The sequence below is a fragment of the Phyllobates terribilis genome, unplaced genomic scaffold (genome assembly GCF_046119375.1).
Source record: "Phyllobates terribilis strain yellow unplaced genomic scaffold, ASM4611937v1 Scaffold_11__3_contigs__length_659146591, whole genome shotgun sequence".
Classification (NCBI taxonomy): domain Eukaryota; kingdom Metazoa; phylum Chordata; class Amphibia; order Anura; family Dendrobatidae; genus Phyllobates; species Phyllobates terribilis.
Window position 1 is genome coordinate 587,994,122 of NW_027362771.1, and position 19,352 is coordinate 588,013,473.

Below are 19,352 nucleotides of genomic sequence, written 5' to 3' on the forward strand. Positions count from 1 at the left end.
TGTTTGTTATGTTCATAATCGTCCATGTTGACCCACCTTTTCTCTGACGTGTATGGGAGGGTGAAGGGTGGGAGGAGAATTATCTGTTTTCTGCATATCTAGTGTATGTCTTAGTAATAAATAAGTAGAATTAGACTTTTTAGTTGATCACTAAGGCTATGTTCACATGTTGCATTTTTGCTGCATTTTTTTATGCAAATTTTAAGCTGTGCTTCACAGTCCCAACAAAGTCTATGAGATTTCCGAAATCTCATGCACACAGCTTGTTTTTTTTTTACTTGACTGATTTGGCAAACTGCTACATTTTTACAAAATGCAGCATGTCCCTTCTTTCGGTATTTTTTTTCAGCATTTTTCCACTTTTATCACCCATAGAAAGCAATGGGTAGTGCAAAAACGCTGCATAAAAGCATCAAAAAATGTAGGTATCAAGTTTTGCTGCATTTTTGTTGCAAAAATCTAAGGAAGTTCATTGAGGGTTTTCTTTTTAAGCACTAAACTTTATCAGCAAGCACAAGAGACAAATGCACCCTGAAGAAAACGCAGCAAAAAAATGCAGCAAAAACTGCAGCAACAACTTTGTAAGCAGCTACTTTACTGAGAAGAAAGCATGTTTTGCCTGCGGAAAAAAACACAGAAAGAACATAGCCTTATACCTTGAAAGCACTCTTTTAGGCTATGTTCACAAGCAGCATTTTTGATGCAGAAAAAGTGTGCTCTCTTGGCAATAAAAATGCTGCTTTCAAAATGCCTGTTTTTCAGCATTTTTGCTACTTTTGTGACACTTTTTTTGCAGTGTTTTTTTGGGTGAGGATTACGTGTATGATTTTGTCTATAGTAAATGTTTGAAAGTTAGTTTCATTCAACAAAAATGCTTAAAAAACACTGTGGAAAATGCTGAAAAAAATGCTGTAAAAAAATGGTGTCACTATATAACATGCAGTTTCTCAGCAGAGCTTCTCTGTTATGCAATTGTCTCTATAATCCCCTATTTTCTTCCTCTCTGCATTGTACACTGATCTTTTATAGGGGAGTTGTGTCATTTCCCAGCAGTGGTGATTTTGTAATACACATGCCGGTATTTGTCCGGCCGCCAAATGTTTGCATACCTTAATCCTTGAGTCTCTTCTGTTACTGATTAATATTACTATTGGATCAGGGTGAGGGCGTACAGACGAAATACCTTTATAACCCCCCCACCAGTCCACATCTGCACATACCCCAGGAAGCATAATGGGGCTCGGAGCTCTGTGCCTTATTCTGCTATATGGACTCATTGGGTCCCACGCGCAGCCACCGTGAGTATAAGCTGACGCTTACATCTACAATTTACACACATATATGTAAACTGAATTTATAGATCCACCCATATAGATTATATTATATACACAGGCTGTAGGTGTTTACAAATGTACAAGCTGTCTATTAGGACATGTTCACACACTGAGTATATGCGGCGGATTTTTTTTGTGCCCTAGTAACGCATCATTTGGCAGGAAAAACGCAGCGTAAAATACAGACATTTTTTCTTCGTTTTCACGGCATTTTTTCTGCATCCATTTGAATGGAAGAAAAATGCTGCAAAAAAACGCTGAAAGGATTGACGCGCTGGAAAAATAAACACTTTAGTCATTAAAATACGAAAGGGGAAAAAAAAGAGTACGTATGAGATTCCAGGAATTTTCATTCCTTTTTTTTTTTTTAGACTGTAAAACGCAGCTTTTTTTTGGCACAAAAAAACCACAGCGTTGTAAAAATGTACTGTGTGAATATACCCTTATGAGTAGCTTAGGGTTCAACTGTTGTAGGGACTTGAGGTGCTAGTGCATGAGATAGGGATTTTTTTCTTTGTTGCTCAAGTAGTAGGGACACATTGTTAAGGGTGCCAGTGCACAAGTTTTAAGCAGGTTTTTTTTTGGAGGGGGGTTTAATGCAGAAAAAAATCCCAATCAAAGAGATACAAAGTAGTATATTTCCTTTACATCAGTGTTTTTCAGCGGAACAGCTCAAGGACCCCAACAGGTGATGATTGGTGGGCATCCTATATAGAGAGAGCACAGCATGGACAATAATTACATCCCTCGTGCCATACTTAGTAAATGCTGAAAACAGGACCTGTTGGGGGTACTTGAGGATTGGAGATGGGATTCGCTGCCTTAAACTTTCTCCTCCTTTATGATCCACAACTTGGTTTTGCTTTTAAAAATTGGATTAGGAAACCTGAACAAATCTGACTACTGGCAGCCTTCATTATCCTGTCTTAGAAAAAGCTCGTCCAGCCGCATGTCCAAAAATGCAGAAAAAAATAAAAAATACTGTATTTCATCCTAATTATATAAAAAAAAATAATAGACAGAAAATCTCTCTGACTATATGAGCGATTCATCAAAGTGTTTTCTCTGGAAACCTGGTAGAAACACTTTGAAAAGCTGCCAAATTTTTGCGCAACGATGAGGTACGCAAACATTTTGAAACTTTTGGTGTCTTCAAGCCAGTGTGAAGCGGCTTTGTCAAAATGGACATAGACAGGAAGGAATCAGGGTGGGCCGGGCTTGGCTACAACAATTCTTCATTTTTTTTTTTGCAAATCATTAATCATTAAGAGTTCAAATTTGCGTAGTTCTGAAATTTTTGATCTGAACTTCATCCTCTTTGGATCGATCAGTTTATCTCTAATCCTAAATGCATGACTACAGTTAAGAAAGGATCTAATAGGATATCTATGCCTGGTGGTCTGTGACGGGCAAACATTAGAATTATACATTGGGTCACGAGACAAACTGTCTCTTCTCACATTTGTAAAAGCCTTGTAATTTGCCTGAAGAAGGACACTCTGTGCTCTGAAAGCTAGCAAATGTATTTTTCTGGTTAGCCAACAGCCGAGAATACGTTTGTCATTTTTGGGCATAAGAGTATTTACATCGATAAAAGCCCTTAGAAAATTTCCTTGAGGACACGTCCTTATCAAAACCAGTTGTATGGTCATTGGAAGAGATCATATTCAATAGCGCAAGGACTCGCAAGTTTGCTTCTAGGAAAGCCCTTCGATAAGGAAAATGATCTCTCCTACTGATCATACAACTGGTTTTGATAAGGAAATGTTCTCTTAATTTTGAATAAAGGCTTATACAAATCTATCACCCACCCCTTACTTAATGGTACCAATATATTTGTGATCTATTTGATAGAATTTGAAAAATGCAATATTCAATATGTTGGGTTTATGTCTCACTCCCTAAAACAGATTAGTGATGGTCAAAACCCTTCTCCTTGTAAATTATCAAGAGCTTTGCTTAATTTTTTAAATTAACACGTAGGCGACATCAATATCTTAGGGGTTAATGCAATCGAAAATGTTTCCTTACCCACATGAGGAGGTGATCAACACCGGTTGTTCATGACATGTTATTAATGCGGTATGTAATTGTGGTGATGTTAATGGGATTCTATCAATAGGATCAACCATCCTAATCCATCTAAATGGACATGTAAGTCATAGGAAGATTAATAAAATGATATCATGATATCTGCAATCTGATGTCTTATTCCAGAGAAATCCATGTTTTTCTAAATATGTAAATATGAGCTGTTAAGATCTATGGGCGGGATATAGATCTCTCTGAGAATCTGTTTCCAGAGAGTATTTTTAATTAAAGGAGGCATTACCAGTGTGAGACATGTAATAACTGTCAGTCTGCTCTCCTGATCTACATGTCTCACACTGGTAACTCCCCCCTTTCATTTATAATAAGCTCTGGAGGCAGATTCTCAGGGAGATCTATGTCCGGCCCATAGATCTTAACAGTTCATTTACATATTAAGAAAAACGTGGATTTCTCTGGAATAAGATATCGAATCACAGATGTCAAGGTATCATTTTAATCAACTACCTATATATGGCTTAAGAGGGTTGATTTTACGAGGGTTGATGCCTTTTAATTCCTTCATACATAGTAATAATGATATTGACGTTATTACCTCATTAGTTCTATTGAGTCTTTTACTAAGGGAAAATGTAATGTTTAAGAACCATTTCGTTTCGAAACGCGTAGGCAGGTCCTCTGGAATCATTATGTTATTAATTAGGATGAAATAAAGTATTTTTTTTACTTTATTTTGAATTTTTTGGCCATAATTCTGGACAAACTTCTTCTAGTATTGAGTTTCTACTTGTTCTTTTGTGACATGGAGCCATAGTCTATGCACCATTTGTGATCAGAAGTGTCTGCTACATGGGTTGCTGTTGGGGTTAGATCCTTTTATCTAATCCTGACTAGCTCATTTAATCTTTGTTCATGGGGACAGGTAATAGAATTGGGAATGTTTTGTGGCAGATTTTAAATACTGACCTTTTCTCTCCATGTTTTTTTTTTCTATTAGATGCAGCCTGATAACACCCAATGTGCTACGTGTGGACAGCGAAGAGACCATTATAGTAGATGGACAGGGTACTGGGTTTGAAGCTGACGTCTCAGTCCATGACTTTCCCCGGAAGAGATTCACTTTAGTAACAAGCAGAGTCTCAGTAAACAGCAATAACCAGTTTTTTGGATCCAATCAGTTGACGGTAAGATTAAGGAACCTCCAATCAATGTCCAATCATCACTAGACGGCTCATCATTTAGTCCTACCTCTCTTTCTGCAATGGTAGCCCATATTTCATATTAATGTCCATTAGTGGTGAGGTTTTTAAATGATTAATAAATACCTAAGTTTTGGTATTTTTCGGTATAGTCAATTGTCCACTTCCATCTTGGTCCTGATTCTGGATCCCACTCTAGATTTAGCTTCAGCTCCCGTCTAGATGTTTCTTCTGGTTACAATTTGCGACTTGATGTCCTCTATCTATAGGTTTATGACTTTAGTTCACTTTCTAACAATAATTTGACACAATTCCATCATGATAAGGTTTTTCATAATACAGCTACAAATCAGACTATACCTCCATATCCTGTAGTCTCCATTTATGAAACATCGATCTCACATTTTTAGCTCTAGGATCTCCCACTGAAGCAATTTAAATAAAATGAACAAATCACCCAATTTATCCCTCCTGAGCCACGGGCAGCATGAATCAGGGTCTGGCTGAAATGTTGCAAATATTCAGATGCATTTCACTAAAATAGAATATCATCAAAAAGTTAATTTATTTCAGTTCATCAATACAAAAAATGAAACTCATTATATAGAGTCATTACAAACAGAGTGATCTATTATATAGAGTCATTACACACAGAGGGATCGATTATATAGAGTCATTACACACAGAGTGATCTATTATATAGAGTCATTACACACAGAGTGATCTATTTCAGGTGTTTATTTCTGTTAATGTTGATGATTATGGCTTACAGCCAATGAAAACACAAAAGTCATTATCTCAGTAAATTTAAATATTTAACAAAAAAGATCTGCAAAGGCTTCCAAAGTGCTTAAAAAGACCCCTTAGTCTTTTTCAGTAGGCTCCACAATCATGGGGAAGACTGCTGACTTGACATATGTCCAGAAGGCAGTCATTGACACACTCCATAAGGTCCCAGAGTCTGGAGGAAGAGTTGAGAGGCCACAATCCAAGCTGCTGGAGGTCTAGTGTGAAGTCTCCACAATCAGTGATGGTTTGGGAGCCATGTCATCTGCTGGTGTAGATCCACTGTGTTTTATCAAGACCAAAGTCAGCGCAGCCGTCTACCAGGACATTTTAGAGCACTTCATACTTCCCTCTGCCGACAAGCTTTTTGGAGATGGAAATGTCATTCTCCAGCAGGACTTAGCCCCTGTCCACACTGCCAAAAGTACCAATACCTGGTTTACACACAACAGTATCACTGTGCTTGATTGGCAGCAAACTCGCCTGACCTTAACCCCATAGAGAATCTATTATAGAGAATCTATGGGGTATTGTCAAGAGGAAGATGAGAGACCCCGGACCCAACAATGCAGACGAGCTGAAGGCTGCTATCAAAGCCACCTGGGCTTCCATAACACCTCAGCAGAGCCACAGGCTGATCGCCTCCATGCCACATTGCCGCATTGATGCAGTAATTGATGCAAAAGGAGCCCCGACCAAGTATTGAGGGCATTTACTGAACATACATTTCAGTAGGACAACATTTCGGATATTAAAACATTTTTCAAGCTGTTGTTATAAAGTATTCTAATTTACTGAGATAATGACTTTTGTGTTTTCATTGGCTGTAAGCCATAATCATCAACATTAACAGAAATAAACACTTGGAATAGATCACTCTGCGTGTAATGACTCTATATAATAGACCCCTCTGTGTGTAATGACTCTATATAATAGATCCCTCTGTGTGTAATGACTCTATATAATAGATCCCTCTGTGTGTAATGACTCTATATAATAGATCCCTCTGTGTGTAATGACTCTATATAATAGATCCCTCTGCGTGTAATGACTCTATGTAATATATGAGCTTCACTTTTTGTTTTGAAGAACTGAAATAAATTAACTTTTTGATGATATTCTAATTTATTGAGATGCACCTGTATACATTTTACTCTGAAGCACTATGGCAGTTCAGAAAAAAATACTTTGAGAAGTCAGGACTAGGCTTCATGGGTAACTTGTCCAAGAGATCCCAGTCCTATCCCCCTAGATTGACGGGTATGTTTTTGTTTCCTTCAGATCCCTTCAACCAATTTGGAAAAAGACCCAAACAAAAAACAGTTTGTATACGTGGCCGTAAAGTCTCCGCAATGCTCTCTGGAGAAAGTTGTCCTGGTGTCCTTTCAAAGTGGATATATATTCATACAGACTGATAAACCCATCTACACCCCCGGATCTACAGGTGCAATGCTGTAACCTTATTAACCTCTTCATTACTTGGCCATTTTTCGTTTTCTTTTTTTCCTTTTTTTCCTCCCCTTTTTTCAAGAGCCATAACTTTTTTTATTTTTCTGTCAATGGAGTCGGGTGAGGGCATTTTTTCGTGTGGGACAAGTTGTACTTTTGAATTTTTTACCATATAGTGTACTAGAAAACAGGAAAAAAAAAGTGTGGTGAAATTGCAAAAAAAAATTCACAATATGCAAAAACTGACCTGGCAATAAGATGTGTAGTCTTTTTTTTTAATTAGTGAAAAACAAATTCAAAATTTGTATGAAAAAAAAAAATTTTTGCGTTAGTCGCCATTTTCTGTTTCCCACTGCGTTCTCATTTTAAGTGATCTGGGGCTGGGTGAGAGCTTATTTTTTTGGCCCTGAGCTGTTATCATTTTGAGTTAGATTCGATGTTTTGATCGCCTCTTATTGCAATGTTGCGGCGGCCAAAAAAAAAGTGATTCTGGCTCTTCGATTTTATTCTGTTTACCGATTGGATTAATTTACTTTATATTTTGATACATCGGACGTTTCTGAATGCAGTGATACCAAATATGTGTGTTTTTTTTAATTGTTTTATGTTTAATGGGGCAAAAGGGGGGTGATTTGAACTTTTGTGTTTCTTTTTTAATTTTTTTCATATATTTAAAAACTTTTCTTTTTTCACTTTTTACTTAATTTAATAGTCTACTTAAGAGAATTCAAGCTGTGATTTTCTGATTGCCTGTGCTACAGTATAGCAAAATTCATGATTTCCCTCAACATTGTCCTTTTCTTGGTGTCCTCAATACTGAGAAAAACAGGCAGATATTTATCTATCAGGCAAAACCATCAGGAGGTGTCTGATTGTCTCTAAGTTTATTAAGCAACAGGACAGCAACCCCAAACATCCAGCCAAAGTTATTAAGAATGATCTTCATTGTAAAGAAGAACTAGGAGTCCTCCTTCTCCTAGGAGAAGTGATGATAGTGAAGCCATCAAGGCCAAGAACAATCGGGAGAGCGAACGCTCCTGATTGTTAGAGAGTCCAAAGAGAGCTGCCTGATTACCAATCATCCAGATTATTGTTCAGCCGACATCTAAAGGGTGCAGTTTGATGAGCTTTATGTGAACAGAGTCACTTGTGTTTCGAAAGAAACAATGGTGAAAGCTATGACAAAGACAACCGTATACAGTGGCACCATGGGCCTGGGTCCTGATACGTCTATGAATATTAAATCAAACATATCCACTAAAATAATATAGAGTATAATTATTATATTATTAAATCCTTTATAACTCATCAACATGTCATTAATATATTATTTTTTTTCTTCCGAAGTTCTTTACAGAATTTTTACCATGACCCCAAATCTTAGACCAGTGAGCAAGCCGGTGGTCATCGAATTCCTGGTAAGAGAGTATTCTTCTTTGATGTACGAGATAATAGTAAAATTATGTTTAGTTCAGAAATGAAAAATTATTCATGCAGTCAAATTCAATCTGATGGCAGATTCAAGACTGGCGTTACATATAGGGTGTCCTGTTGTATCCCTCTTTGTGTTATAGTGTCATACGCTGTACAGATATCAATACCAGCATCCTACTCTATGGTGCCATATGTTGGTTAAAAATAAAACAGCTGCACCACACAGTGCTATCACCACCATACACTGCAAAATTATATACAATATAGTACCAAAATAACAGTGCCTCACAATGACTAAGGAACAACCACCATCATATAGTGCTCAAACTATACCAATATACAGTGACCAAAGGCATAAAGTAAATGGATAGATATGCTATACAATATCTTATTGATACTGCCATCCAGTTATAATTAAATTCCCTATTAATATGTGCAATGACTAAACAGGTTACAATTCCTTACGTCCAAGCCTGGGACCACATGGCTTGGAGGCCCATGTTGATTTAGTCAAATAAATGCTATTTTTGTTAAAGAGTGGAATTACAAATAGATTCCTTCGTGGATTTTTCATATTTTTGCCCACAAATACAGAACGAGACTGTTGGAAGACATGGATACTGTAAAAATACAGTGGATAACAACTATGTAGCTATGTTTAAAGAGGTTGTCCGAAGCTACATATTGATAATCGATCTGAAAGAGCGGTCATTAATATAAGATCTGTGGGGCTCTGACTATCGATCAGCAGATATCTTCTCCTACAATAGTTGGTTGTAATAAATTTACAGAGCAGAACATTACAGCTCTGCACATTGTTTAATGGCCGCTGATGAGTACTACAGTTTATCGCCTATCCAAGTGAATGGCCATCAATCATCATTCATGGACAATTTTAATTTTCTTTTTATTTTAATAAGAATCTCACACCTTTCCATAAGTTTGTTGGTGAATCCAGGTTGGAAGAAACAACAGTACATCATGGAATTTTAGAGATGGAAGGGACCTCCAGGCTCATTGTGTCTAACCCCCTACTCAATGCAGGATTCACTAAACCATCTCAGACAGATGTCTGTCCGGTCTCTGTTTGAAGACTCAAATTGAAAGAGTACTCACCACCTCTTGCGGCAGTCTGTTCCACTCATTGATTACCCTCACTGTTAAAGATTGGGCCATCAAAGACCACTGTCTTCAAAAAGCAAACACCTAGAGTAATCATCTACCTGCCCCAGATCCTGCATCTGGCAACCTTGGCTAGCCGCTGGAAAGCCACAACCAGCCTGTCAAATTTTGAGCATTTCATAAATGAGCACCATAAAGGAGCTACTGCTACAGAGTGACTCTCCATTATGGCTTATCCCCAGGGAACCAGAGAATGGCCCCCAACATGATGTCTATTGTGTTCATGAGACAAACATATGAAGGAGAATCCTTAGCAGTAGAAACGAAGATGTACAATGCAGACATCTAATCTACTCCTTTAATACAGACAATGCCTATGTGATTAAGATCTTCTCTATTCTCCACAGACTCCAGAAGGTGTCATAGTCAAAAAAGATGTGATTCAACAAATCAGCAAAACTGGAATAATGTCCTTGTCTCATAAGCTGACAGATCTTGTAAGGTGAGAGACAAAAACATGGAAGTTGGAGACAGCGTAGCCTTGGCAATCATATGTTTGCAAGAGATGAGTGGATCAATCCACAGAGGATTGAATTTGGGTTGAATTTCCTGAAATTTGTAGTTCCTTGCAAATTCGAACACTTTGAGATTCGATTCATGATTTTACCAAAAAATGTTTCTTGCCATCATTTTCCACAATCTTGAAGCATCAGAGAGCAGGCTAATGTTGCTTTGCATGGCCAAGTTGGCTTCCCCACAATCCCAAGCAGCTGTGACTTTCAGGCTATGTGCCCACGATGCAGAAATGCTCTGGATTTTTTCCTGAGCGTTTCTGCATCTCCCTGGCAGAAAAAACGCATGCGAATTGTATATACGTTTTTCCTGCCAGGGACTTGCGGATGTGAAGCGTTCTTGACTTGCATTTCCGCGTGCGGGTTGACAAGCGATTTTAGCATCACTTGGAAAGTGCTTGTCAACTTGGTCACACTATATAAATCCATGCAACCGGCATGGATATATATAGTGTGACCGAAAGAATGGTAAAAAATAAAAAATAAATATATACTTACCTTCTGATGGCCCCCGGAGTCCTTATTCGATGCGTCTCGGCTTTCCGGCAGCTCGCGGTACACTGAAGGACCTGCCGACGTCAGCGGTCGTGTGACCCATCATATGACTAAATGACGTCAGCGCAGGTTCTTGAGTCCACCGTGATCTGCTGGCAAGCCAGGACAAAGACACCGGGGGCCATCAGAAGGTAAGTATAATATTTATTTTTTATTTTATTCTTTTTTTTACAGGTACTATGGTACCCGGGTCCGGAGGAGAGTCTCCTCTTCTCCAGACCCGGGTACCATCCGCACATTGAAATGCATGGAATGCGCATGTACAGTTCCAGTGATGCGGATTCCATGCGTTCCAATGCAAGTCAATGGCGGCGAAAACACAGCGCTTCCGCAAAATAATTGGTAGTGCTGCGTTTTTTTCCGCAATGATAATCCGCAGCAGAAATTTCCGCAGCATGTGCACAGCACATGCGGATTATCATTGGGGAACATGGCAGACCTTCTACCATGCAGTTTTTAAGCGTTTCTGCAGCAGAATTGCCGCTGCAGAAACGCTTAAAAAACTCATCATGGGCACACAGCCTTAGAAGATTAACATACCTTGTACACTGGAGGTCAGTGAGATATGAGCGTTCCCAGTGGTGCAAATTACTCACTACAAATTGACTTTTTGAGGAAAATTTTCTGGCTAATGAGTTATGAATAATTATGGTGATTTTGACAATTATGGTGATTTAGATGATGATGATGATAAGTACTAGTGTACGCTTTTTTTATTTTACAGTTTTGGACTGTGGACCATTTCAGCAAAGTTTGAGGACACCTTGATACAGAATTATACCACGCAATTTGAAGTAAAGGAATATGGTATGAACAATGCAAAGAACAAAACAAATCCAAAGCCTTTGTGTTATCTTCCTGCAATCTGATTCATGGGCATGATACTATATTTTGAAAATTCACTTTTTGAAAAAACGTCACCCAAAAAATAAAAATAAGATGAGCTCAGGATGTTCCACTGCTGAGACCATAAACCGATGTTATCGGCTAGAAAACCTGACAGCAAATGTAAAAATCCCCACCAGATTCACTAAAAGGAAAATGAATTACCACATAGTGTCCATTAAAATGATTTGGTTAGTTTGCTAATTCCTCCTGGGAGGGTAAATATTGAGTGGTTCCATTTAGGCGAATTAATGGAACCACTCCCTGTTTAACCTACCAATAAAATTACCTTTGTCAACTCAGAATTATTCAATTAGCTTATAAAAATAGAAAAAACTTGAAGATTAGTGCAGTGAACATTTTTACCTTTGGCACTGTAGAGTTTTGAATTTTGTCTGAAAAAAAGTATTTTTTTCCTTATGTTGCTCGTAGACATTTTTGTTCTGAACAGCGCACCACATGGTTGGATGTGGTATGACAAGACTGACCACTTTAACAAGCATTCAAAATTACTCTAATTTCATGTTCTATTTTAATTTTATTTCAGTTCTACCAAGCTTTGAAATAAAAATAAAACCATCCCAAAAATTTTTCTACATTAACGATGAAGAACTAAGGATAAACATAGAGGCAAAGTGAGTAGAACAAATTGGTAATATTGAATTTCTATCAGTTGCAAAGATGTTTATGTGAAGTTTCTCTCCAAGGTATCATTTACATGTGTAGAGGCTTTATATGGTACTAGTAATGTAAAATATTGCTGTGTTTTATCTTGTCAGTTATCTCTATGGTAAACCTGTAAATGGAAAAGCCTTTGTGATCTTTGGAGTCAAAAGAGACAACGAGAAGAAAAGTCTACCAGATACCTTAAGGAGTGTTTCGGTAATAATTTTTCTTCAAATTGTAACCCAAAAAGTTCTATAAATACATTGCTACTATTCTTCAAATTATCACTTTAGAATCTATTGAAAAAATAATCATTTAAAGGGTTGTCGGAGAAGAGAAGACAATTATTTTTCTGGCATCGTCACCACTCTTGCTCTTGGACTTTGACTGATACTGCATCTTTAAGTGAATGAAGTTAAAGTGTAGTAACATACACCGACCAATAACAAGAGTGGTTCAGCTTCCAGAAAGAAAAAAACTTTCTTTCCTTCAATTTCATTAAATAAGTTGAAGAGGACCTTTAATTGTTCTATTTTACTATTTTTTATTTACACTGAAAACCTCCTCCAATTGCCCTGATCCACTGGTTCTGGAACAATTTTTATTTTTTGTCTGTGCCCCTCCGTTCCAAGGATATGTCCTCTGGTAAAAAAAAAAATGGTAATTTTCTCTTCAGCCAACCAGGCGTAAACCACAGAACTTTTCTGTGGGTGTGGCCGTGTTTTGATTGGCCAGCTTCAGAGGAGAAAAAGCATATGCCTACAGTGGTATACCCCAAGTTGGTTGAACGGAAAATTTGAACTTTCATTTTCAAGGGGGTGGGGGATCATAACTTTGGAATGGAAGGGCACAGAATAAAAATAAATGCTTATGCAGAATCAATGGAGTAGCATAAATCGTAGGAGTTACTCAGTTTAAATGTAACCCTTTCCCGACACAGCTATTTTCTACTTTTGCATTTTCGTTTTTTCTTCTTCTTCCAAGATCTATAACTTTTTTATTTTTCTCATTAAAATATCCACATGAGGGCTTGTTTTTTTTGTGGGATGAGTTGTACTTTTGAATGGCATCATTCATTTTATCATGTGATTTACAAAGAAGCAGGAGAAAAGATTCCAAGTGTGGCAAAATTGTGAAAAAAGTTCAAATCCACAATTTTTTTTATTTACCTTGTTCGATATGCAGTAAAAATGACCTGGCAATATGATTCTCCAGTACACAAATAAAAAACATGCATAGGTTTTTTTAAGTGGCGTAAAAAAATGTGAAAATTCTTAAAAAAAATTTGCTTGTGCCAGAATTTTCCGAGACTCATAACGTTTTCAATTTTTGGTCAATGGGGCTGTGTGAGGGCTTATTTTTTGGGTCCATGGCTAATATTTTTATTGATACTCTTTTTTTGAAGATGAAATGCTTTTATCACTTTTTGTTGCTTTATTATGCAGTGTTGCGACGTCAAAAAAACTAAATTCTGGCGTTTAGACATTTTATCTGATTATGCCATTTGCGGATCAGATAAATTAATTTTGTATTTAAATACATCTGACTTTTACAGATGTAACAATACCCATTATGTGTGATTTTTAATTATTTTTATTTCTTGATTTTTAATTGGGAAAATGGAGGTGATTTGAAATTTCATATTTTTATAGGGTTTTTTTTTAATATTTTTTAAAGTATTTTTTTCACTTCCTACTGTTTTTGTTAGTTTCCTGAATCGACGATTATTCGATTGCTTGTACTATACACAGCAATGTTGCACTATTGCTGTGTATAGTGAAAATCACGGTCTACTATGAACACCAGCCACAAGATGCCTTTCACAGGAATGGGGGTCCTTAGAAGACCCCAGGCAATCATGGCAACCCATCGACACCTCACGATTGTTTCACGGAAAAGACGGTAAATACTGCGGTCAGAGATTAACAGAGGTTCTAACAGGTTAACAGAGACACATGATGCCTAAATATCACAGCCATCATCTGCCGGGAAAGATGCGGGCTAGCAAAGTCAGGATGCCGGCATATGATTTAACTGTACATCATATATTGGTAAGGAAGGTCAACTCTTTAGAGAAACAAGTTCCAGTTGCCCCAAGACAACAAAATCCTTTGTTTTACCAATTTAGTAATTGTATATGAATTAACACAAGGTGCAAATGCTAAACTGCTGTGCAGTAATGGTATTGTGGTATAGGATCCATAGGTTTTCATAGTAATAGCATTTCATTAATATATCATCCACTAGTCATTAATTAAGTATTCTGTACTGTACAGCCATGTGTCTGCAAAGGGAAAAATGAAAGCCCCCAAATATATTAGACTAATGTCATCTAAACCTGCCGATATCCATGGGTACAGCTTACAGTCTAATGTGTAGAGGGGTCCCAGTCAACTGATTATTGGGAAAGATGTTGATTGGGCATAGCTGACATATCTGACATTTGACTACAAATCACTGTGTTCTCTCGGTGACACGTGTCAATGGCTTTCTGATAGACTACACAGTTGCACTCGGTTGCACAAGCGCTCCTGTGTATGGGAGATCCAGCCGAGATGGATGTCAGATGAACAATTGGCCGAAGCTTTGTTCGGCTCCCAACTATCTAATTAGTATGGCCGGCTCAAGGCTACAGCTACACGGTGACATGTGTCACACAATACTGATATCACAGCAACACAATGTTACGCAAAGTGTGGGTAAGACTTAGTGCAACGCAAAGGGAAGAGAGAAATGAAGCCCAGACTCTAGGGAAAGGGGGGAGTGGAGACCTCCTGGCTGATAGAATATCACTGTGTCTCCCCTATTGTCCCTATATTGGCACTTCACCAATCGGCACACGTGTTCCTCGCCCTGTCTTTCCCTGGCGTTTGGCTAAGGCTAGGCATGGGAGGAGATGAGCCCTAGTCGATCCCTACTAATGCTAAAGACACCAAGGGGGGACAAAGGGGAATTGCTTAGCTTTAGTCGACTCCAGATAACCGCGCACACGTCCTCAACACCAGAGAGGAAGAAGTACTGCTCTTGCTCAAACCTTCACAAGGAGTGATGAATATCACCGGCACCTCCCTCTGGAATACAGCAGGTATTTATACACCCAGGCCAGGGTGTTAATTAGCCAGAGGCAGGTAGCAGCTGGGTCCTAAAGACAACCTCTAAGAAGGTGTCTGTAATGACAAACGTAGAGATCTCCTGCAACCAACTGTAGGGCGACTGTCTGTCACTTCTGACACACCTGTGACACACATTGCAACATTGGACATAATGATTGTGTTGTAACCTGCAAACTAGTCTTTTTTAATCACGTGGTGTCATAGACTTAATGGTAAACAGAAGAATTAACTTGGAAGAAGGGCAAAATGAACAGTTGTTAGTACACAGTGTTATACAATGTGATGATTGCAAAATATTAAGATGATACAAAATTTAATGGGAGTAGTTATTTTTTAAAAGGAATTTTATCATCAGAAAATTACATTTTGCTTAAGTCAGATATTTGCGTTAAATCTATTTAAAAAAGTGACAATATTTTGTTCCATAGAACAAACTTTTTAAAAATAAAGATTAGAAATCTAGTAACTTTTACATTTACCATTTAGGGCTTTTCTAGACAACTTTTAGTTGTTTCAGAAAACTCATCTTTACATTAGTCATATTGAACAGATCTTTTCTTTTGCTTTAAAGCATCTTTTGAGGAAAGTCATTTGCGGCATCTCATATTGTGATTTGTAGAAAACAAATTATTACTAAATACTATACTAAATTACTAAAATAGCTTCAGTGGTCAGTGTGAAAAGTGATAGATGACTAATTTTATTCTTTTTATATCTATCATGAAATAAAACTGTAAAAAAAAAATTAATAATAAATGTAACAACATAGCCTGATTTAAAAAATAGGTCATTTCATTTAAGTATAAATGTATTAGCATAGTTTCAAGTTGAGGTATTAACAAATGCCATCTGTTCTTTAAAGGTTAAGATTGTCAGCAGGAAGGGGACACCTTCATTATTGGACTTCTTTAACACATTAGAAATACTGTATACAAAGTTGATTTTTTTGTGGTTTTATCTCTCAACTAGATCAGCGATGGTGATGGTGTTGCCATTTTAAAAAGACAAGATTTGGCAAAGAATTTTCAAGATGAGAAAGACATGATACAATATAGCCTATATGTGTCTGTTACTGTCATTACCGAATCAGGTAAGAAAGACAAAGAATACTATATACTTCTATTTATGTAGACTAAATCCACTAAAATGATCAACCTTGACATATTTGTCATATGCTTTCTAGAAAGCTCAAGATCTGCCATCAGGAATGTCCTAATGACTTCTCTCTGAAGTGTTCACATTAGGGCACCTTCACATGTACAGTGGGGAAAAAAAGTATTTAGTCAGCCACCATTTGTGCAAGTTCTCCCCCTTAAAAATATGAGTGAGGCCTGTAATTGACATCATAGGTAGACCTCAACTATGAGAGACAAAATGAGAAAACAAATCCTGAAAATCACATTGTCTGAATTTGAAAGAATTTTTTTTCAAATTTTGGTGGAAAATAAGTATTTGGTCAATTACAGAAGTTCATCTCAATACTTTGTTATATATCCTTTGTTGGCAATGACAGAGGTCAAACGTTTTCTGTAAGTCTTCACAAGGTTGGCACACACTGTTGCTGGTATGTTGGCCCATTCCTCCATGCAGATCTCCTCTAGAGCAGTGATGTTTTGGGGCTGTAGCTGAGCAACACAGACTTTCAACTCCCTCCAAAGGTTTTCTATAGGGTTTAGATCTGGAGACTGGCTAGGCCACTCCAGGACCATGAAATGCTTCTTACGAAGCCACTCCTTCATTGCCCTGGCAGTGTGCATGTGTCATGCTGAAAGACCTAGCCACGTTTCCTCTTCAATGCCCTAGCTGATGGAAAGAGGTTTGCACTCAAAATCTCACGATACATGGCCCCATTCATTCTTTCATGTACACGGATTGGTCCCTTGGCAGAGAAACAGCCCCAAAGCATGATGTTGCCACCCCCATGCTTCACAGTAGGTATGGTGTTTTTTGGATAAAATTCAGCATTCTTTCTCCTCCAAACACGACGAGTTGTGTTTCTACCAAACAGTTCTACTTTGGTTTCATCTGACCTTATGACATTCTCCCAATACTCTTCTGGATCATCCAAATGCTCTCTAGCAAACTTCAGATAGGCCCGGACATGTAATGGCTTAAGCAGGGGGACACGTCTGGCACTGAAGGAGTCCCTGGCGGCTTAGTGTGTTACTGATGGTAGCCTGTGTAATGTTGGTCCCAGATCTCTGCAGGTCATTCACTAGGTCCCCCTGTGTGGTTCTGGGATTTTTGTTCACCGTTCTTGAGATCATTTTGATCCCACGGGGTGAGATCTTGCGTGGAGCCTCAGATCGAGGGAGATTATCAGTAGTCTTGTATGTCTTCCATTTTTTAATTATTGCTCCCACAGTTTATTTCTTCACACCAAGCTGCTTGCCTATTGCAGATTCAGTCTTCCCAGCCTGGTGCAGGGCTACAATTTTGTTTCTGGTGTCCTTCGACAGCTCTTTGGTCTTCACCATAGTGGAGCTTTGAGTGTGACTGTTTGAGGTTGCGGACAGGTGTCTTTTATACTGATAACAAGTTCAAACAGGAGCCAGTACTACAGGTAATGAGTGGAGGACAGAGGAGCCTCTTAAAGAAGAAGTTACAGCTCTGTAAGAGCCTGAAATCTTGCTTTTTTGGAATTGACCAAATACTTATTTTCCACCAAAATTTAAAAAAAATTCTTTCCAAATCAGAAAATGTGATTTTCAGGATTTGTTTTCTCATTTTGTCTCTCATAGTTGAGGTCGACCTACGATGCCAATTACAGGCCTCTCTCATCTTTTTAAGTGGAAGAACTTGCACAATTGGTGGCTGACTAAATACTTTTTTTCCCCACTGCATGTGTTTCCAGTATATGAGGCATCCGTTTCTTTCACGAATATCACACCTTCCATTATAACCTATGGTGATTTTCACACGTTCGTTTTTTTCTGTCAGCATGGATGACTAGGGCCAATACAAGTCTATGGGTCCGTGAAAAACACTTACAACACATGGATGGTATCTATGTTCCATCCGTGTGCTGTACTTATTTAACATTGCAAAGTATAGGAGAAGCTATGTAATTTTATTCTTTCTTTATCCACATCGAAAAAACATGAGTAGCACACTGATGACACACTGATGGCACACTGAATAAAAACACTGATGACACCAGTACTGTTTTTCACTTACGTATTTTATACAAATGTTTGAGGGAAGCCTTAGATTACATTTCTGAGTTGGAGACCAGTCTTGGATTCCATTCTGGCTTATTGGATGGCTGATAAAACAAATTATGCTAATTGAAAGTTCTTTACAAACTTTAAAGTACAAATTGGAATGGAAAACCACAGAGCCACCATTGGCTTCACTTGATAAAGGCCTCTGTGTAGGTGGATACAGGGTGACACTATGAAAGCTTTTCTTCTCTCTTTATGGAAGCTGGTAAACTTTTTTGCTTGTCCAGAAAGTTTGGTCCAGAAGGGGAATTAGGAAAACTTTTGACCATGCACTCAATCTCTTTTTTGTTGCTTGTTGATGTTGTCTAAACCTATTTTGATATGCTCAAGTAATAATGCTCTAAGTTCCTAAATAATACCACAAATGGTTTCATGATGTCAGTTGAGGTGGAGCAATAAGGTGCCTCTTTTTCAAAATGTAGCACCAATTGGAACATCATTGGCTATCTAGAACCAGCTTTGTACATTAGAGAATTTCCTCTCCGTAAAAGAAAATCCTAACATTTCACACCAGAAAGCTGTCTGTAATTATGAGCTACAATCTTGTACATTTACTAATACTTCTTTTACAGGCAGTGATCTGGTGGAATCTGAACTGGAAAATATTCATATTGTGACATCTCCATTTAAAATTCTCTTTACAAAAACATCCAAGTATTTCAAGCCTGGAATGCCCTTTGATCTTATGGTAAGTGCATTGATTTGACAGATTAATTTGTATTATTAAATTGTGTTTTTATATTACATTTTTTAAACTAACACCATCATCTGCCTAAAACTAAAAAAGTTGGTAAAAAAAAATACAAAGAAAATTTTAAAGCATCAAGAGAAGCCACATTCTGTATAGTCAAAGGATTACAAAATATTAGCCATGAGGTCAATCAAATTTGCCTCAAATTTCACAAATATTTTGGATTTGTTAGAATTGTGTCTTGCAAGATGCTATTTTGCTGGATTTAAAAGA

At 37.7% G+C, this 19,352-nt stretch overlaps 1 protein-coding gene across 1 annotated transcript in view; it reads left to right on the top strand.

Moving 5' to 3' along the window:
- The first annotated feature begins 1,140 nt into the window (after positions 1-1,140).
- Positions 1,141-19,352, top strand: part of LOC141167052 (complement C3-like) — a 139,690-nt gene continuing 121,478 nt past the window's right edge. The window contains exons 1-10 of the mRNA XM_073654378.1: positions 1,141-1,298; positions 4,381-4,567; positions 6,650-6,812; positions 8,165-8,235; positions 9,781-9,875; positions 11,225-11,307; positions 11,933-12,020; positions 12,165-12,267; positions 16,134-16,254; positions 18,961-19,076. Of these exons, the coding sequence (XP_073510479.1) occupies positions 1,234-1,298; positions 4,381-4,567; positions 6,650-6,812; positions 8,165-8,235; positions 9,781-9,875; positions 11,225-11,307; positions 11,933-12,020; positions 12,165-12,267; positions 16,134-16,254; positions 18,961-19,076 (1,092 nt within the window). The 5' untranslated portion in view covers positions 1,141-1,233. The remainder of the gene's footprint in view (positions 1,299-4,380; positions 4,568-6,649; positions 6,813-8,164; positions 8,236-9,780; positions 9,876-11,224; positions 11,308-11,932; positions 12,021-12,164; positions 12,268-16,133; positions 16,255-18,960; positions 19,077-19,352) is intronic.